This window comes from Eucalyptus grandis, chromosome 8, assembly GCF_016545825.1.
Source record: "Eucalyptus grandis isolate ANBG69807.140 chromosome 8, ASM1654582v1, whole genome shotgun sequence".
Taxonomy (NCBI): domain Eukaryota; kingdom Viridiplantae; phylum Streptophyta; class Magnoliopsida; order Myrtales; family Myrtaceae; genus Eucalyptus; species Eucalyptus grandis.
Window position 1 is genome coordinate 65668816 of NC_052619.1, and position 21666 is coordinate 65690481.

Below are 21666 nucleotides of genomic sequence, written 5' to 3' on the forward strand. Positions count from 1 at the left end.
CAATGTGATGTGAGTAAAAGTAATGATGGCGATTGAACTATGCATTTGATAACAACTTCTCGAAAAGAGTTTTTTCATTAGTGGTGAGTTTAATCTAATGAAAATTCATAAGAGGGATTGGTGGAGGGATTTGTAAAGAAAGGTCTGAGTGGAGGTAACGTGGGATGGTTGATATTAGTTAAAGATGGAGCCTCAAACTTTGACAATCAGAGGAATCTGCCCGATTCCGTGGAAAGAAGGGACACCCCTCTCTTTCCTTTGCAAAGAAAAAAAAAACCAAAGCTTTTCAAAGGAAAACCCTCCCGGGCATATATATAAGAATTTCTGTAGGGTTGGAACCGGGGGAGAAGAGAGAAATTCTAAATTCTCGAAGATGAGATTCCCACGAGCGAAAGGGTCTTTCGACCAACATGTGTATCGGGCGGTAAGAAAAAGCGTGCTTTCGTGAGCTGATTGCGGCTGCGAACTTCCGTCCACTTTTTTCTCGTGGGAGAGTCAAAGGCGTTTGCGTGTGGGTGTTGAAGAGAGGGGAGGGGGTGCTTTGGAACGTCAAAGGCTGCAATAATTGTGCTTTGATTATGAAGGACCTTGGCGAGGGAAAAAGGATGTCTAGGGTTCACGTACAATCTCCTCGCCTCTTTAGTTTTGGTTATGCTATGGATTTCTTCTCGATCCCTTCTCGCTTTTCTTTTTTCGCCCCTTTTACAGGAGGCTTTGCGGTTTTCCAAGACTGGCTCGACCTTTTGGGGTTTGCCCCTCTCTGAAGCATTTGGATTCCTTAACATTTTATGGCACTTGACTTTATCGCATGTGCACATATCACCCATAAGGTGATGAGAGAGAGAGAGAGAGAGAGAGTTAAAGGGTTGTGCCCATTTTATGAAAAAAATAATGGGAAGTTTATGCTTGGAAGGAAAAGTAAACTTTAAATTAAAGGACATTAGGAAAGAAGGTGCTCTTATTGTTCTTGTCAATCGAAAGAAGGTGCTATTCTTGAAACTAGTTATCTAATGGGAAAGCACTTGGTTTCCTATTAATAATAGGAAAAGGAGACATTCTTGCACTTCGCCCCCTCCACTGTCAGCGACCTTACACTTAACCCCCTGAATGAAGTGCGAATCCATGCGATTTATGGAGAGAACACAACAAAGAATCAAAATTGTGGAAGGGAAGAACGTCAAGATAGGTCATAATCAAGTCGGAGTGCATAATCTTGGCTCAAGGAAACATAGGTATCGAATATGAAAATTAGACCGTATTATTGTCTGATCAATGACCTTATGTATCACTAAAATTATGAAATTATTAACGTGTTGTTCTTGATCTGATCATATGATGGCAGAATTGCAAATCGATAAGCAAATGCGTAGGATCACTTATCACAAATATAGAAGTTCACGTTACTACGTAATTGACCCGACAACAAACATCATTACCCAATTTTATAATAGTGACAATGAGGTGTGGAGAGCAACTGCTGGTGTAAAAAAACAAGATGAACTCTTGCTTCTTCTTTTGGCCAATCATTTACGAACGACGCCTTTCCAACCCTCAAGAAATCATCTCTTCCCAGCTGCCATGGCTTGGTGGAGCTTCTTCGCCCGTGAAAGTGACCTCATAATTGAAATTGTAATAAATTCGCAATCGCAGAAGAGCTTGTCGAAGATGACAACCTACAATTGATTGGGCCTTAAAACAATTCCAGGAGCGACAAGCTGATCTCACCTTGTCGCAAAAGGTACCATGTTTTGGGCGGATGGCCATTGAATACTGCTCTACACCTATCATGACATAAGTATATTGTATTATTTTACTTGTCATATACTTCCATGCACCCATTTGTCTATATTTGTTAATACACACACACAATGCCACGTACATACCCTATAAGATTATATTGCATACATCGCGGTACAGCGAAAGTCTATCATCATCTATTGGTTAGTCCATATATTTACATCAAATAATCAACCGCGATAGTCAAATATTTCTGTAAATTTTATGGAGTTGGCAACCCCAGCAAGCAAACCCCAGAAAAACTCAATGCAGAGAGAACTTTCCAGAAAGGGGAATGGGGAATCTCCAAAAGGGTCAGTATGGGTTCAAAGTTGACTCTCATCAGTTCTTTAATGACGGAAAATAATAAGCTTTAATGAGGTCATGAAATGCTTCTCTCTCTCTCTCTCTCGCTGTTTTTCTTTTTCGGTTTTTTTAGAGTGTAGGGTTTGAGCTCATTGCCTTCCTGAAGAAGCTAAACCCTTTTGTCAACTCCCAGAAGCAAAGACAAGACATGTGATATATCGTATCCCGCCCCAGGGAAAGCAAAGTACAAGCAAGGAGGGAATCGACAGGAAACGGCCTGCTTTTTCTTCTTCTTCTTCGTAGTCGATCGTGGCGAGAAGCATCTTCGGTTTTGTGTTGAACTTGGTGTTCCCACTAGCTACTTTTTACAGGAAAAAAAGGGGAAGGAGTTAACTTTTTTGGTCAACTATAATATGTCAAAGAACTTGTCGAAACTCACATGGAGTCAATTAACAAAGTAAATCGTGTGATATACTTTTAGCCAATTGTTTTTGACTCTCTATCTTTGATCAAATTAATTGGTGATGTCATGTTTACGATATCTCTACTGATCAGAAGATTCATCGAAGGTCGATGTAAACATTTTTTTCCTCTTGATATAATGCCTTTTTACCTTAACGTCCTGGGTTAAGGTTTTTGGTGGACATCCATAATGATATAGCCATGTTTTTTAATGTTAATGATTATAAAAATAAAATAAAAACGATACACAAAAGAAATGGTTAGGAAAGGGAGTAATTGGACCTTTATTGACAAACGTCCAAAGTGGGCTCCACGGCCCGAAATCCTGGACAGGCCGGCCCGGCGTGGGCCCATTTATAGCTTCAGTTCAGGCCGGTCCGGGTCCAGCCCGAGCCTGAAATGTCAAGAAAGATCACATCCAAGATGAAAAAGCACGAAATTAAAAAAAAAGAAAGAAGAGGAAAATGAATCACTTGCAGACGCCCTCAACACAAGTCAAAAAAGCAAGTTGAAGCGAAGTCCATTGCTCGAATATCAAATGCCCAACAAAGATTATCCGAGGAGGTTCGAATCCCCAAAAATAATATCTTAAACAAAGTTTAGAGCACAACAAGACAAGAAAACTAAAGAATCAAGATTTACTCGGAATGCATGGAGTGCGATAAAAATGGTCGAAAATTTGTGAAACGAATTGTAATTCAAGCTTTTAGAACAATTGATTATTGTCAAATAAATTCTCACATGATATTAGAAATAAAGATTCTAAATTTAAATCTTCTTTATTTCTAAATTTAAATCTTTCCATAAGTTCTCACGTTTAAAGACTAGACTAAACGTGGGAGGAGAGTGTTAGAATATTTAAATTAATAAATTATGCTTTCATCTAATAACTTAAGTTTTTATAATAATTAGTAATGATCTTACAAAAATCTCATAGTTTGTAACTATATATCCAATGTCTTTTTTCATAGGGTACGGATGAAACTGCTGTCCATTCCTTGACAATCTAAAAATCTAGGCCACCCAACCCGTGTATATATAACAACGTCGCTTAACTTAGTTGAAACACAACAGCAGCAGCACCAACAACAAATGATGTTCTTGTCTTGTGATAAGACGAATTTGATTTAGATGTTTGGAATTTCGTCCGATCAAGACGAGTGGATTATTATAAGCACAACAGTGATTCGAACAAGGCTGGAAGCCGGCCAAGAATCGGCTTCTCTTCTTGCTTTTTGCAGTCCTTTACATGTAAAGTATTGAATTGGTTTTCTGTCTTACGATGGTGATGCCGACCATCAGAGCTTTGCAAAAACAGGCTTCCGTTTCTGCGTGTGTGCCGAGATGGCCTCCGTTAGGTCATCAGACAGAAGCATTGCCGAGTTCCAGATCGCGACATAGTCCAAGCCTTGATCTATGCTCATGTCCCTGCTCTTCAGCAGCATGGCTTTGGTCCCGGTAACAGCCATCGGGGACTTGGAAGCAATCGCTGTGCGCAAAATAGAACCAACCTTTCTCAGAAAATGAGAACAGAGCATTAAAACTAGAAACAACTCCGCCTCCTCGAAAGATTTACCAATGCAAGAAACTTTTCTAGTCCCCAATCCAACATATGGTATTTACCCGAAACGAGAACTTTTTATTTTCCACCTCGGAGCTTGGAGAAGGAACGGGTCGCTCGGGACTGTTCTTTTTGGGCCAAGCCCAGTAGACCGTGGGCCGGGCAAGGGATGGGCCGGGTTCTTGTGCAAAATGATCACAAGTGGTGTTGTGTCATAAATTATTTCAGATTCTAACTTGGCACGGCCACGTCACAATGACATAACACCGCTTGCGAATTCACCACCACAACCTCCTCCTTCCCCATCACCGCTACCATCGCCCTTGACTATAGGTGTCAAACGGGTGGGTCGGGTCGGGTTGAGTTTGGCTCGGGTCATTAATGGGTTGATCAAAATAGACCCATTAACCCATTTATAACCCATTTAAGTCTAATGTAAATTTTTTGACTCATATCTGACCCATACCCGACCCGATCTATATTAATAAAATATTTTCATATAACCAAATTCAGGAAAACTTATTCTTATGTTTTTTTTTAAGGATTATATTACTAAAAAACTTCCAAACTTATTATATATATATTATTTTTTTAAAATGGTATTGCTAAAATAGTTTTATACAACACAAATTTAATGGAAATTTTTTATAATTTTTAAAATAATTTTTTTAAAAATCGAATTTTAATTATTCTTTATTTTCAAAAAAATATTTTTAATTATTTTTAAAATATAATTTTCTTTTTTCTTTTTGGTTCTTCTTCTTCTTTGGCTGGCAGCCGGCCATGATGCCGGCCGGCGGCTGGCCACGTGCAAGCCTTGAGCTTGGTCGACGCAGACAAACATAGCAAATGCGAAGCCGAATTGGAGAGAGCTGGAACTTCTTATCGCTTGGAGTCTGCGACTTACAGCAAGAACATTCCTCACCGTCTTGCGCTGGGAAACCACACAGAGCAAGGCAAAGAAGGAACACAACGACGTAGGTTGAAGAAGCAACGAGCTTTGGGGCAGAGAGCGAAGATGAGCGACCGTCGAAGTAAGGTGAAGGAGCAGTGTGTTTTGAGCCAGAGAGCAGAGATGACCTAGCCTCGTAGCAGGCTGGAGAAGCAATGCAACGTAGAGCGAATTCTCACCCAAAATTTTGAATTGAGAATGAGAGAAAGGAGGGAAGGGAAGCTGTAGTGTAAGGGCATTCGTTCTTCAGAAAGGAGGAGAAGGAGAGAGAAAAAAGCAGCAACTAGTCTATTAATGACAGTAAATTTTTAAATAGTAAAGGAAAAATGATATATTTTGTGCAGAAAAACTAGTGGGGCCACTTGTGCTCAAGTGGAGCCACGCGTCACTTTCTCATTGGTTGGGGTGCATGCTGACTTGGCGCTCCGGGACCATCCAATATTTTCTCCCCGCGATCGCTATCGCCGCATGACTCAACTTTTTATTACATGACAAAGATGTAGAAATCGAAACTCGACCCAAAAAAGAGAGAGAGAGAGAGAGAGATAAATGATGATGTGATTGCCTTTAATCTATTACAAAAATAATAATTTATACTGTATCACAAAACATCAAATAATAAATAAATATAAATTATTATGAGACTTACTTCTTTAAGGATTTGTGACTTATAATAAGTTATTATTAACTGCTATATTTACAAAGCCCTAAAAAACAGACATGTTTCTTATTTTCTAAGAAATTAATGAATCATCATTTCTCTTCATCGAGAAGCTTTGTTAGTAGCTGGTTGTGAGTCATAAATTCTTGAAGAAATTGATCCCATAAGAATTTCTAATTATTTATTATTTAATTTTTTTGTCCAAAATATATTGTCATTTGCATAGTAAATTAAAGGCTATCATGTAATTCTTTCTCTTTCCGAAATTATAATCTTAAAGAGCAATGGAACAAAATGTGCACTTTTTTTTTTGTGGCAAATTGGAACGTATTGTGTAAAATTCCATTTAAATGGACCTCGGCGGTTTCAATTGGTGGAAGGGTAATAACAATTGCCACAAACCAAAAAATCTCCTTTCATTGCCTTTTTCAAATGCTATAGTTCTGAAACTCACTTGAGTCAAGAATTCTTAGTGTTTGCACTTTGAAATTCCATATAACTAACTGCATCAAATGAAGCTCGACCTATGAAATATCTTACTAATCTCATAGACTAATTAGGAGTTAGGGCACAAACATGAGCTGGATCCCATAATAAGGACAACCAAAACTTGCAATTGTTTGAAGCTTGATGGTGCATAAAGCCATTTTTTTTTTAAAGGAATTTATAGCTCACAATAAGTTATTATTTTTATAATAACAAAAAAATGTTATGCTAGCAAAGCCCTAAAAAAGAGGTGTTTCTTGTTTTCTAAAAATTAATGAAAATTTTTCATCACCATCATTTCTCTTTACCAAGAAACTTTGCTAGTACCTGGTTGTAAGCCATAAATTCTTAAAGAAATTGATCCCGCAATAATTTTAATTATTTATTATTTAATGTTGACATCTAAATTTTAGCTTCACATTTAGTCATTTATTGCATAAGAAAATTATGGATCCAAACTGATCTCTAAAAATATAAATATCAATTTTTACTTTGCATGTTTAGTTCTTGTAAAGCATGTCCTTATCCAATAAATTTCATATGAGCTAGCATTATTATGCTTGAACTCAAGAAGCCATGAACATGCTCCGAGTTGGCACACGGATTAACAAATCCTCAGAACGTGCTCGATTATCAATCTGCGCACATGAGAATCTGAAACTTGGGGGTCACGATTTCCGCAAAGATGAGGGAAGCCAATCAATTAGAGAAATCTTCTCTTCAGTAAATCTTCCCTCTAGTAAATTTTGGCCAGATAAGTGGAGAACTCGTGGGATCTTTTTCCAAGAATACCGGAATGCACAAGAGGAAACAAATATGTTGGTTGCGAAATTACGGGCAATTTTGTCAGACCGTAAGTTGAGGGAAATGAATTAGAAAAAGGAAAAGATCGACAGAATTTTCATGGAATATTATCCACGGCTTTGGCCAAGATATCCCGCGTCCAAAAGCTCAACCCCACCAGGTCTCACGAATCATCTTTCGCATAATAAGAGGAGTCGATCTTGGCAAATCATCAGAGAAGCAATCTCACGTTTTCAGCTACTGATTATGGAAAGATCAGGAGCTCGGAGTGATGAGGACGGACTGAATCCTCATTCCTTCGTAGACACCTCCGGATTGCTTGGGATTCTTTCTGAAAAATTGAAATTATGAGGAGAATCAATGGGATTTGTCCATCAACATGGAAAGAATGGACTCTCACTCGAATACAGGGCGTTCAAGCGCAAGGTATATGAAAAGATTGAGCGGGGAGGAAATTAAAGGAAAGAATAAGAAAATAATTCTTGTTGTGAAATCGTAAATGATAGTGAGTGAATCTGGATACGTTTGCGGCAATATCAATGAATTAGAAAAGGAAAAGATTGTGAAAGAAGGTGAGGGACGCGTACTTGAGAGATTTACGGTGACAAATTAGGGTTAAGATTTGGCAATCCCCACGATCAAAGGGGCACGGGTTCCGACTTTCCAATGTTGATCTGGAGAGATTGATTTTGTGGTACGCTACCTACTAGTCCTCCACTTGTCATGCGAGCACTATACATTTAATGCGCATATTCTCTCTCTCTCTCTCTCTCTCTCTCTCTCTCTCTCTCTCTCTCTCTCTCTCTCTCTCTCCTGTGCTTAGTGGGATGCAACATTGTGTGTGTGTATATAAAGCCGAGCCATCCCTTGCATGATTTTCATCGAAAGTTATGGCCATCTTTGAACACTACCAAATGGACCTTGACTTTCGGTATCCTAGGTAAAGAAGGAAGAAACCAGAAGCTGTTCGCCCTTCATCTCCATTTGCTTCTTCTTCTTCGCAATAATGCTGCTTGCTTGCGCCATTTCCTTTCATCCCGCTTTCCTCCATCCATCTTCATATGGTCTACATGCATTTATTTTCTCCGCTTGATGAATTGTTCGTATTTAGTATCTTTAGCATGATGGTTAGCAGGTCATTCTCTTCTTTTCTTCTTCTTTTCGTTTGGCAACTCTTTCTTCCAAAACCTCATTCTTTCTCTTTCTATCAATTGCAACACACGTAAAGCAACACCAAAAAACACAAAGAAAATGAGAAATTTTTTCCCCGTGCACTAATCTTGACACCACTCCACATAGAGTTTTTCTCTGTTTTGATGATACAAACCCTGCTCAAAATCAAACCTTCGGCAACCCTTTCAGTCTCTTGGACTTTTGCCTACTTTTTCACAACCCTTTTGGCTATTTCCTCCAACGATTTTTGTTTTCAATCTAACACACTTTTAGAATTAGCTTTGAATGCTGAAGCCGGTATCCTAGCGTCTGTCGTAAACTTATGGGTCCGTCTTGAAGTTGTGGCAACTAACGTGGGATTTATATTGTCTCGAGTCAGTTTGCATTTCATGGGAATTCATTCTTTTCATCTTTTGGCCCTATATCATGTGTATATAAAGGTTATACAATGACATGTAACATGATTTAGTTTGAGTTCTGTTCAACCACGCCGTATGTGCTCAACACTTAGATTAATAAATGACTGAGGTTGTTTTTCTTCTTCTTTAATTTTAACCCTAGCAAAAGAGCATTTTCATTTGCACCGTGCTTGCGCAAAATAATCTAACATTTGTGCTTTTCCTCTACATTTGATGATAGGAAACATTGTCTCGTTCTTTGTCTCCAGTGTAAGTAATCATGTTTTTCTTTGAAGAGATAGTCTTATTTTATTTGATCCCAATACAATAACTACTGCTTTTTCTCTTCTCCTGTTGTAGGCCGACATTTTACAAAATCTACAGGAACAAATCGACCGAGCAATTCCAATCGATACCATATTTAGTCGCTTTATTCAGCTCTATGCCCTGGCTTTACTATGTATTCCTCAAAGACACTCCTTCCTTCTCATCACCATTAATTCTTTCGGATGCGTCATAGAGATTGTGTACATCGCCATCTACATTGCTTATGCGTTGAGAGCTGCCAGGGTACGTATTGATCATTAGACGATGCAACACTCTTATTTTATGTGATCAGAATATGAGCGTTGTATTGTCTAATGATCAATATGTACCTTGGCATCTAGTCATGTAGATGGCAATGTACACCATCTCTATGATGCATCCAAAGGAGTTAATGGTGATGAGAAGGACGGAGTGTCCTTTGAGGTATGCGTAGTAAAGCCAGAGCACGGAGCTGAATAGAGGGACCAAAGATGGTATCAATTGGAATTCTTGATCGATTTGTTCCTGTATATTCTGTAAAATGTTGGCCTGCAACAGGAGAAGAGAAAAAGAATTAGTAATTTTTGTATTGGGATCAAATAATATAAGATTATCTTCATCCTAGTGAAGGAAAATAACTTCAAAGAAAAACATAATTATTTACACTGGAGCCAAGAAGACGAAGAACGCGCCCCCGGGCGAGAGCGGTGATTGGTGCGTGAAGCATTGTTACTTTACTCACCCACTGCAAAGCTGTCCCCCGCGTAATGCTTCGTTCACGTGACTTCTCCGAATTTTACATTTCGTTCCTTGCTGACTCCCCCCCCTACTCAAAAACCCTGAACCATTACCCCTATAGGGCGGCGCGGGGGCGGCGGCGGCACGCGCCCTCCCCAAGTAATGCTTCGTTCACGTAACTTCTCCGAAATTTTAGGAGCTCTATAGGGTTTCGTAAGTGCGCGTTCATGGCATCTCCCCGCTCTGGCCTTTTTGTTCTTGAAGCCTCGTGCACGTGCGCCTTGCGGTTGCGCGAGGCATGTTAGGATAAGAAGGGTGATGACCATGTACAGAACAAACTTGCATCATTTGCAATGTCCCTGTGATGAGCAAAGGAGCAAGAAACATTCGAAACCAAAGGAAGTTGCACTCCCAACCGCACGGCAATTCAGTAGATCAGATGCTGCTTAAAACTACAGTTAGAATATGCAGCCAAATCCTGCTCGGAATAGACTTACAAGATTCGGCACAAGCATTACAAGACAATCTCCCTCTTCCTTTGGATTCTCTTATCTATAATGCTGTTCTAGCAATGATGTAAACCCAACTCCCTCTTCCTCCAAATTTCAAGAAAGTATAAACAGAGAATGGAGAGATTAGACCCGAAAAGAGCCGAGTTAGAGTAGCAAGGACCAAGTCCTCCTAATTCAACCACAATCTCTCCGCTCATTTCCCTTCGACAAAATGGAATATGCACAACACGACGTGAAAGGAATGAAAGCGTGCAAGTCAGTTATGTGCAGGCTTTGACGTCCTGGTTTTGTTTCGTAGATGTTGATGATGTTGAAGAAGATATAGTTGATGACTTATCGAGCCCTCTCGAACTTCATCCTAATTTTCCACTATCAAATGATGGATTTGACCAGCCATCTTCATGTTCCGGGCGACTTACTGTAGCGGTTTCTATGATGAAGAGTTTTGAAGTCCATTCTTTGTCAACCCCTCTCGAGTTGTTAGTCTCTGCAACAAGGTTTTCAAGAAGCGAGAGTCCTGGTTGGTGATTCCAGTGCTTTTTGTGGAAGGGCCTATTCTTCCCTGTTATTGTTATATTTTAGCTGATCGTTATGACTTATGCCTTCTCGTTCTTCCTCAGGCAAAAGCTTGCAGTGCTCATCTGGCAGCATTCAACCATCAGAACTCCTCTCCTTTGCGAAATCTCAGGTAATACATTCCTTCTGATCGTGTCCTAGTCACTAATACGATCAGTTAGTCAAGGAAAACGTGACAATTCGATGTTTGTGCTTGGAAAATCTCGATTTCTTTCCTTAGCTTCAAGATACAATGGAATAATATTTTTGCCATGACTAACGAACATATGCAGGTGGACTATATCCTGGGAGACAACCCTAGAGCCATGAGCTACATGGTCGGGTACGGGAACAACTACCCAAGGCAGGTCCATCACTGGGCAACTTCCATCGTGTCCATCAAGGAGGATTCGTCCATCGTCAGCTGCTGAGCTGGTTATGCCGCCTGGTTTAGCCGGAAAGCAAGCGAACCCAATCTCCTCACTAGTGCTATCATCGGTGGTCCCGATACATATGATAACTTTGCCGTCAAAGAGACAATTACAAGCAAATGGAGCCTGCTACTACAACAACGCTCCACTCCTCGGCACATTAGCCTGGTTGAGTGGTGGTCACGGCGGTTACAGTCAACTCCTTCCAGGTATTTGATCTTTGAAATGTGTTGTTATTTCAGACAAAAGCAATGTCTCGACATATTTCGGCATCTGATGGATGGGTTTCTATTCAATGCAGTGGTTGTTCCTGCGCTGTAAGCAGCCATGGCCAAGCCAAGTCTAGCTCCTGGTACAATTTCCTCCGCCTTCCCTTTTTTCTTTGATTAATTCTGTGATTCCATTACCTCACTCATCTGCTTTTGCCTTTTTGATTGCAGTAACAGCTTCCAACAAGCTGTCCATCGAGCAGAAGCTAACGGCTTCATGGACTGCCAACAGGAGAACTTACCGCAGATGCTAAACAGTGGTGACCAACAAATCGGACAAGATGCTGAAATATGTCAACCTGTCAATCTCCAAGCTCTACGGTCCTCTGTGGGGACTAACCAAGTCCAGCGACTCGGACGTGTTCCCTTCCTGGATCTAATCCTTACCTTCAGGGAAGAGCCTCGGGTTTGTGTACATCCGTACTTTGCCTCTAGTGGACATCTCCATTCTCAAGCTACACTTTGGCATAGGAAGATACTCCAGCTTCATATGTAATTGCACAGTTTTTCTGGGTTTCAGGGATGTAAAGAATTGTGCAGCAATACCTATTGGATATGGCCTTGGAAAGTTCTTGCTTTCTTTCTTTTCAAAAATTTTCGTCTTCGCTTCAATGTCGGAACCTGCTTCCAAGCTGAATAAGGGTGAAGATCGGAGGACGAAAGGAGTGAAGAGACATTACAAAACGAGTGCTATCCTCTTTCCCCTCAACTTCGCTGGTTAAAAGAGAAAGAGTCTGAGATGTGCCGCAGCAAAGATGGTTTGCTGAGGAGTGAGAAAAGAAAGGGCTTCCTTAGAGTTCGTGGGGTCCCTTTTGTTTCTTGAATTTTTTCCTTCTTGTGATGGTGTTGTTAAAAAGCTTTGCAACAATTTCTGTGTTTGTTAGTGTAAAATTTTTTTAGATGTGTGCGCTGCGGAAGCATGGTTTTGGTATTAGTTATAGCTTTTGATTAGTGATGTGTGCAAATGTATGGTATATTTTGTAGAGGATGGACAAAGGACAAGATAGGATAATTGAAGGACAAAGAACATAGGATATAATTTATCAAATTGATGAAAATGGATAGTACAAAATATTTTGATATAATGGAGGAATATTTCATAACATAGGAACCATCTTAACTCTACTCCTCCACACACAGTGGAGGTCTAGACCTCACACCTCAAATGATGAACTACAAGGCTATTTATAGGCGTAAGTCACCGCCTTGGAAGATTCTAGACTTCTCTTGAATGCTAGGCTTCTCTAGACTTCTCTTACATGCTGGAAATTTTCAGCCACAATTTTTTAACCATCCAAAACTTCATCTAGAGAATTCTAGATTGTAGTTTAGCAAGTCTAGGAAATTCTAGAAAATGGATAAGCATTTCCAACAGTTAGGATATAGCCTTCTACAAAACAGTTGTATCTATTCGGTTTTTGAAGAATTTAAGGTATAAAAGTAGACTTTTGCTCATTTGGAGAGAGCTCTTCCCATGTTGACTTTGTTCATGACTTTCGTGCACTCTTTACTTTCTTTTTTCATTATGCACGCAAAGGATATGTATATCGGATAGTAAGGTCAGCTCTACACAATCTATTTTCATTATCTTTTGTAGTTGGGAACCACTCGTACCTCGACCTCAACATTCTCAAGTTCACCAATTGAACAAGTCTGGCATACCATCGCAAAGCCGTAAGCTCAAGTGGACTCCACCTAATGGACGGATACAGAGTATCTATCGCAAGTAGAGATTAATACAACGTTGATGTTGTAATTGTCAATATTGGGAAAAAAAGTTCATCATTTGAGGCATAAACAATAAACACCACAAAGCAATGACGTGGAGGATCTGGCATTTTAATACCAACTAGAAGTCCGTACAATAGATTATACAAGATGGACATTGATTAGCCCAACACTGGCCATAAAGAAACATTCTCAGTTGCACAATACCTATTTACATTTTACTAGTTTGGTTTCTTCAACTTGACCATAATCACATTGATATTGTCTTGGCTATCTCGAGCCATGGCCAGTTTGGCTAGCACTGCAGCCACCTCAACGGCATTACTTCCTCTCAGCTCCTTAGGGAACCTCCTTTTTATATATCTGTCAAGGCACCTCCTCACAACTTGGCAGACGGCCTCATTAGAGAGCACATCCCATAACCCATCGTTTGCTATCACGAGGAAGTCGTCCAACTATGTTCTCTTGCTTACTGTGTCCTCTGGCTCAGCCATCACGTATTGCTTTAAACAATAATCTCCTGCAGCAAGTAAATGCCACTATCAGATACAGACACCACACAATGGCACACGTACAAGAGAAAAAGCCAGTCTCCAGCTAAAACTTCTGCATGAGAGGTGTTGGTTATTGATCCCTATTTGTAATTTGCCCTAAACATTGTCTCCAGTACATGTCGAAAGGCTGAAGTTACCAATTCTAAGGTGCACTCACACAACTTGTTAACAAACTAGAATCTCAGTGATTCAATATGTTCCCTTCAAGCACAGAGGTTCAGCACCACAATAGTACTAATGCTAACCACAAATTCGACTTACTCAGCACTTGCTGAAGTAACCAATGCAATTGGAAACCAACATTCCATGCATAAAAGCATCGAATATAGTCCATCATTAGCGCCATTTGATTGATAAAGTTCCACATACACATTGACCTCAATGTAGCAAGCACGCCTAGGACACGGGATCCATTCCAATCTATGACCCTTCCTCCAGCTGCTTCCACTCTCCTTCTCAGCAAGCCTGTTAGGTTATTCAGGGGAGTCAATAAGCCATTTTAATCGAAATCCAAGAGATTTAACTCAAGATATGATGCATGATAGGACATAACTGTTTTCACTTTAGCTCAAGTAATTTAGTCTGCTACTGATCTAGCATTGGCAACTAATCGAGTATCTACTGTGACAAATGCTATAAAGATGTTGCTTAGGAAAATCTTGCCATCTTTCAAACTGTACCATTTCAATATGAAGATGACTTTACTCGCTTTCATTGGCTGAAGACCTTGATACTGTTTCAATATCAGAAAATAGACATGTCATCGAAGAAGAGATGGTATAAAAGTATTGGCAAGAGCTTTTTGCATTCATTTATCAACCTGGTAACATGCCATATTGCGATGGGGTGTCGCTAGCTATCACCTATTTGTGGCGACTTGAAGTGATTCCAGCAGTGTTCAATCGAAGAATTGCAGAATGAACAAAGCGTGGCTGACCACAAAAGATCATAGGGACAAATTCTAGTTCACTGATTAAACCAACAGGGCAAGATGGGCTTCAGCTTGTCTACATAACCATGAACAGAAAACAAAGAATGACAGAGTGTAGTAAGTTCCCCTAATCATAGGATGTCAACCCTGCAAAGCATGACCCCATAGTCAACCTAATCTTAATCAGACATTCTAGGAATATCTTACACATGCTTTCATATAAAACCAACACCATAAGATAAATTAAGCACCTTTGAAAGAACACCAAGTGAACTTTGACCCTGATACACATCTTTGAGCCTAACAATCTTTCATTTCTCGACTTATGAACCAAGTCTACGTTACGTCCCTTGCAAAGTCTCTTCTGATTAGGGTACTTGAATTAACGTAGAGGTTCACATGTCTTAAGTATCGCTCGAAGAAATGCGGGTAAGATTATTTCTTTCTCATTTTGCATGATTCTTGACTTGTAAACCCGGAAATGACTGCAGAGTTGTTCTTTCAATAGCCTTGACTCAAAGAGTGCATTAGTTAAGCCATTGACCAAGCTCACGTTACGGTTCCTGTTAAAGACCCCTCGGATTGGTAAAGTCATAACACTTGTAAGAATACTTGGACCCGTGTCGATATGGTGAGATGGAGTGATTCTCATAGCCCTTCTAATCCTTTCTAATTGAAAGTCTCTCATTTAGTATTCTTAGGAAATCCATGTCATGAGTGAAAATTGTCATGAACAATAATTTTCTCCAGTGGAAATTTGGGTGATGCAAAGGTCATTATGCATGAATCCCGATTGAATTGATAAAAATTTCAGTGGATTTTGAAGTGTGCATTCCATAATAGCCTTAATAGCTTATTTCTTTGGTGAATGCACTTTTGCTCTAATCATGTCTGACAAGCAATGTTTTCTCAAAGATCCAAGAGTTCCTAACATTCAGGTTCCTTTCAAAATGCCTCATGATATTAGGAGATGAGAAACCTTCACGAACATTCAAGGTGCATCCTTGATGTTCCAAAATTTATTTCTAGCAGGAGGTAAAAGACCTACATAGGATATCTAAACTTTCAGAAGACATATTCCCAAGAATCAGAGATATCACAAGGTAAGTATATCTCTACCCATACTTTAAATACTTGTCATTGTGCAGGTATTCTCTCTCAAGTACATTGACACTTGACTTGGTCAAGCTGTCCTCTATATTGACCCGACGTGCTTTCATAGCCTAGAGTCCCTTTCATCGACCCGGCGTGCTTCTGTAGCCCGGTGTCCTTTATATTGACCTGGCGTGCTTTCATAGGGAGTCTCTTTCATCGATCCGGCGTGCTTTTGTAGCCCGGTGTCCTTTATATTGACCTAGTGTGCTTTTGTAGCCCAGAGTCCTTTTCATCGACCCGGCGTGTTTCCGTAGCCCAATGTTCTTTATATTGACCTGGCGTGCTTTTGTAGCCCAGGGTCCCTTTCATCTACTCGGCGTGCTTTCATAGCTCGGTGTCCTTTATATTAACCTGGCGTGCTTTCGTAGCCCAGAGTCTCTTTCATTGACCCAGCATGCTTCCGTAACTCGATGTCCTTTATATTGGCCTGGCATGCTTTCGTAGCCTAGAGTCTCTTTCATTGACCCGGCGTGCTTCTGCAGCCCGATGTCCTTTATATTGACCTGACGTGCTTCTGCAGCCCGATGTCCTTTATATTGACTTGGCGTGCTTTCGTAGCCCAGAGTCCCTTTCATCGACCTAACGTGCTTTCGTAGCCCGGTGTCCTTTATATTGACCTGGCGTGCTTTCGTAGCCCAGAGTCCCTTTCATCGATCTGACGTGCTTCTGTAGCCCGGAGTCTTTTTCATCAACTCAGCGTGCTTCTATAGCTCGAGTTCCTTTTTAGAAATTAAGAGTCTGTGGATTTCACCAAAATCTTTCAATCTGTTTTTGACATCTCAATTTGGATCTGAATGTCACAAAATATTTTCATGTAAACATTTCACTCTGGATGTGAATATATATATATATATATATATATATATATATATATATCTTTCTCGTTGTACCTTTGTTTAGATCTAGGTATTTCGAGTTCCAAAATCTTAACATCTCATTAGGCGACCGTAGAAAGGTTTGGGTCATTGACATTATATTTATAGCTCTAATAGGCGACCGTAGAAAGGTACAGGTCCTAGACAGTATATTTGTAGCTTTAACAAGCGACCTTAGAAAGGTATGGGTCCTAGAAAGGCTATTTACCATGCAGGCAACTGTAGGTACAGATCCTGGAAAGCAGTTCCTCGTTTAGGCAACCGTAGAATGGTACGGGTCCTTGGCAATAGTTGTTTCCTGTTTAGGCGATCGTAGGATGGTAGGGGTTCTAGACAATGTTTGTTGCTCTAATAGGCAACCGTAAAAAGGTACGGGTCTTGAAAGAAGCAATTTTTCTGTCAAGGTGACCGGAGAAAGGTTCGGGTCCTAGACAACAAAAAACTATCATACTGGGCGACTGTAAAAAGGTATAGGTCCTAGGATGACAGTCTATTTACAAAGCCTGGTGATTATCTAGGCGACCGTAGAAAGGTACGGGTCTTAGACATGTAACACCAGTTATCTTGAATTACTTTATAGTTCTCAAAAGTAAGTTATTCCAGGTAGGTTCATTTATTATTTGCATTAACATTTCCATGCATCAAATAAATTGCATTTCAAAATGGAATTTATTTTCCATAAAAAAAAATAATTTAGTGCATGTGCATAGTCAAAATTTAGGTCTCAATTTGTCTTTGAAGGCAACCTTTACGAATTCACCTTCAAAGAAGGGCAGCTGTGACACCTAAATTTTGACAACCTGACCATTTATTTATTGTATAGAAAATTAGAGATAAATCTTAACCCCTAAAAAAATATATATCAAAATTGCATCGAGCATTTGCATCCGACCGATGGTAGAATATTTCAAGATATTCCATGGGCAACAGGAAAAAGAAAGCGCAGGAATTGAGAGACAAAATGGAGGAAAGAAATCAAGGCATTTGTGAAAAGTGTGGGTTGCTGGAATTTATAAAAGGAACGCCCATCCGGCCATATTCGCAAGAAAAAGAGAGGAAGCCGGCCTAGGAATTGTGAATGGAGATGAGTGAATGTGGACACGTTCAACGCAATATGAGCAGAAGCAGAAAATGAAACCAAAAGATTGTGAGTGCTAATTTAGAAGTAAATTAGAGAGATCAATTTTTGGTGACAAATCAAAGCCAAAACTCAGCAATTTCCCAAGAATCATCAATCGGTTCCACAGATCCAGACTTTTCAACTATATGTGGGAGATTTTGCACACCCTCAGATAGAACCCCGGGGGGGGGGGGAATTCATGCGAGGAAGAAAAAGAATTCATGCAAGAGAGAGTGCAAAGAGAGAGAAAAAAAGAAGAAGAGAGGAATTCCCGCCCCACCCCCCGGTCCAAGAAGGTCAAAAGGAAAATGTAATTTCTTTTCTTCTCTGACAACCTGCACAAGAAAAGAAAGGAGAGGTCAGCAAGAAGGGAAAAGTCCACAGAAAATTCATGTGAGGAAGAAAAAGAATTCATGCAAGAGAGAGAAAAAAGAAAAAAGAAGAAGAGGATTTCCTGCCCCCCCAATCCAAAAAGGTCAAAAGGAAAAGGTAATTTCTTTTCTTCTCTGACAACTTGCACAAGAAAAGAAAGGAGAGGTCAGTAAGAAGGGAAAAGTCCACAGCAAAGTACAGAGAGAGGGGGAGGGGACGTGAGAGAGACGTAAAAAAAAAAAAGAGGAAAAGGAAAAAGAAACAGAAAAAGAAGGAAGACAGGCCCCCGTCGTTCACTCGCCACTGTCCCCCTTCCGGTGATGTAGCGCCTGACGCCCTGCAGCACCACCAGAGCCCGACGCCGGGAGGGAAGACGCTGTCATTGCTGCTTCCCTCCCGGCGTCGCTGCTTCCCTGTCATCCTCCGCTAGTAGCGCCACCACCGCCATTCGCTCCCTCACCCATCGGCCCGCAATTTGTTGTTCGCGCCTCACCGTGCTCCTGCCCTAAATTTTTTTAAAAACTATCCGGTAGTTTAGGTCACGCCAGAAACGCATCAAATGTAAATTAACCGCTAATTCAAGTCCGATTTCAGAAATTGAAGATTTTGTCATGTCATAATAAGTTTAGGATCCACGAATCAGTCTAAGAGACTTTTTGGAAAAAAGTTATTGTATGATCATTTTGGGCAGAAAAGGCCGGGGATTAATTTTGGTTGCAAAATTGGGAAGCAAGATGGATATGTGGGTGAGGAAAAATGCTAAGACGATCAATGAGGCATCAATTGATTTTCCTATGGCCAATTGAGATTAAATCAAGTAAGTAGAGGAATCCAATTGAAACCAAATAATGTCAATTTCGTAGCTCCCCTTCCCCTAGTATTTTGGACCCTTTGGCATGTCCAAGAAGGTGCATGTGTGGCTCAATATGAGCCAAGGACCAATGCTTGGCTTAGGATGGCTTAGGAAGATGTTTTTTGTGGAAAAATTGGCATAGGGTCCCTCCATCTCTCTCTCCCTCATCCTCTCCCTCACTCCACCATCCATCCCTCTCTCCTCTCCCTCTTGCTTCATGCGATCGGCAACCAACAGAGGAAGAAGCAGCAGCCTTTGCCGCCTAGATGCCAAGCCATTGCCACCGTCCACCGTCACACGCCATCTCGCCGCTCGCTGCCTCACGCTTGGCCGTGTGCCGTGCTTGCCCTCTTTGCCTTCAGTCGCGCCATTCAACCACCTCACTGTCCAATAGACCCATTTAGAGTTCGTTTTTGGCCGTTTCTTCGTCGGTAAACCTCCCTCTAGGCCTGGTTTGGCCTATTCTTGCATTCCCGAGCCTCACCGCACTAAGCCGAGCTAATTTCCTTCAATTTGCTGCCAAGATCAGCAGCTTCTGTTGTGGGTTTCCAGCCACCATGCAAGTTTGTTTTGAGGTGTTTGTGGGTCCTGATCCCGAGGTCCGCTTTGGAGTTTAATGTCCCTTATGACGTTCCTAACATTTCAATCCGAGCGGATTGTTAATCGGGTGAATTTAGCTCACTAATCATTGCTTAGTTTGTTAATTATGCTTAAGGATTGATTAGTGTTAATTAAGTAGGATTAGGTGGTTAGATTAGAGTAGATTAGTGATTATTAATTAATTATGATGTATGTTAGGCATTTGACTAGTGTAATTAGCTAGATGATAGCATATATTATTTATTGAATGCATATAGAGATTTTTCCCGATTTGTTCTGGCATCTAATTAGGCATTACGGGCATAAATTGGATTTTTAGTATTTATTTATTAATTTTCAAAATTAATTTAATTAACTATTTATTCTCTAAAAATTAGACAGAGATAACCAATGACCAGAATTTTATGCTGATTGTCGTGGTGCAGTCCGTTTATTTATTGGAGCTCTACGTTACGTTGAATTGAATTGATTGTGGATGGACTATAAAGTGGAGAAAATTGTAAGAGTGATCTGATTATACTCTTGGCTAAGACCAATCGGGTATAATGTTATCGGGTATGTTAAAGTTAAGGGAGAATTAGGTAGCACGTGGCTCGGTGATTAAAGTACATCACCACGGCGAAAATGGCGTGTGAAAGAGAATGCATGTGACTTATGGACATACGTGGTTCAGTGATTCAGTACATCACTATGGCGAAAACGGTGCCTGAAAGAGAATGCATGTGACTTATGAACATATGTGGCTCGATGATTTAGTACATCACCATGGCGAAAATAGTGCCTGAAAGAGAATGCACGTAAATGGTTTATATTGGCTCTGTGATTAAATATATCACCTTGGTGAAAATGACATTCGAGAGCATGTACGTAAATTGTCTATATTGGCTCTGTGATTAAATATATCACCTCGACGAAAACGACGCCGAGAGCATGTATGTAAATTGTCTATATTAGCTCTGTGATTAAGTATATCACCCCGGTGAAAATGACGCCCTAGAGCATGCACATAAAGTGTTCATTGTATATCACCTTGGTGAAAATGGTGCCTTAGAAGATATGCATAGTAAGGTGACTAGGTATATTATACTGGGAATTGTATAATATAAATGAAAATGACATTGAGATGGTCCGATTGACATGTAATCGACTAAGTCGATTGATCGAGATATCAATCTGTGATGTAATTGTTTGGGTGACTATTGAATTGTGCTAATATGCAGGTGGAATCTGAGGTCAAGGTAAGTCCTCTGACCTGTGTGTGCATAGGCAACCCGGTTAGCGTATTGGTTTACTAATCGAGTCTTAGGGGGTAGAACTTGCTGAGACGTGGTTTCAATGGTTATTGTATAACCATTTCAATCCCCTAGATGGCAGCACCTCCACCTCCTCGTTCTCCTAGACATTTTGGTGTTCCAGTGGAAGTCACAGAGATGGAGACCCACTTCCCGATTCATCCTCATCCTGAAGGATTGGACTATGTCCTAGTTCAGTTGACCATCGGGAACAGATGCCTTGAGACTCTACAAGTATTGGTCATGGTATCATGAATATTACGATGGGTGAAGATTGGGCCCTATGCTTGAAATTGATGTGCCTATGTTTGTCTTGGAGGAGACATTCGGGAAGGGGATAGCCGATCACAAGGATCTGTCAGTAGTGGATGCAAAGGACCCAAAGCTTGAGAGCAAGCCTGAGCCACCTGTGTACTCAGTAGCGAGATCCAATTGGAGCATGCCGGAAGAAGGGGAGATAGTCGAGCAAGAGGAGGGACAGGAGGACAATCAGGAGTGGGAATGGCCAGAGGCAGAACCTGTAGCAGAGGAAGCTGAGGACGAGCCAGAGGTGAATTTTGAAGAAGAAGAGCTTGAGGACAAATTGGAAGAAGAAGAGGAGCTAGAAGAAAATGAGCTTAGTGAAGAGGAGTCAGAGGAGGATGACCTTGAGGAGGATCCTGAGTACGACCCGGATGGGAACGGATGAGAACTGAGATCCCATCCTGTTTTGCAAACTTTGGGTTTTGATCGGATATATAGTAGATCAAACTTGTGAATAGTATTGTATTATACTATAGTTTGCCTTATATAAAAG

At 40.5% G+C, this 21666-nt stretch overlaps 1 protein-coding gene and 1 long non-coding RNA gene across 2 annotated transcripts; both read left to right on the forward strand.

Annotated features, from left to right (window-relative positions):
- The first annotated feature begins 9603 nt into the window (after positions 1-9603).
- On the forward strand, positions 9604-12267 carry LOC108957102. The gene is made up of 4 exons (XR_005545500.1): positions 9604-10655; positions 10756-10823; positions 10984-11473; positions 11562-12267. It is a non-coding gene; the product is annotated as an uncharacterized LOC108957102 (long non-coding RNA).
- An 8678-nt stretch (positions 12268-20945) lies between these two features.
- On the forward strand, positions 20946-21558 carry LOC120287447 (proline-, glutamic acid- and leucine-rich protein 1-like). The gene is made up of 2 exons (XM_039300249.1): positions 20946-21104; positions 21193-21558. Exons 1-2 carry the CDS (start codon positions 20946-20948, stop codon positions 21556-21558), a joined length of 525 nt encoding a protein of 174 aa, XP_039156183.1.
- Positions 21559-21666: the final 108 nt, after the last annotated feature.

Bases quoted from the DNA above. Each gene is read 5' to 3' on its own strand.
- LOC120287447 (XM_039300249.1), top strand. From the start codon at position 20,946: ATGGCAGCACCTCCACCTCCTCGTTCTCCTAGACATTTTGGTGTTCCA. The intron at 21,105-21,192 runs GTATTGGTCATG...GTCTTGGAGGAG, and splicing joins GATGCCTTGAGACTCTACAA to ACATTCGGGAAGGGGATAGC.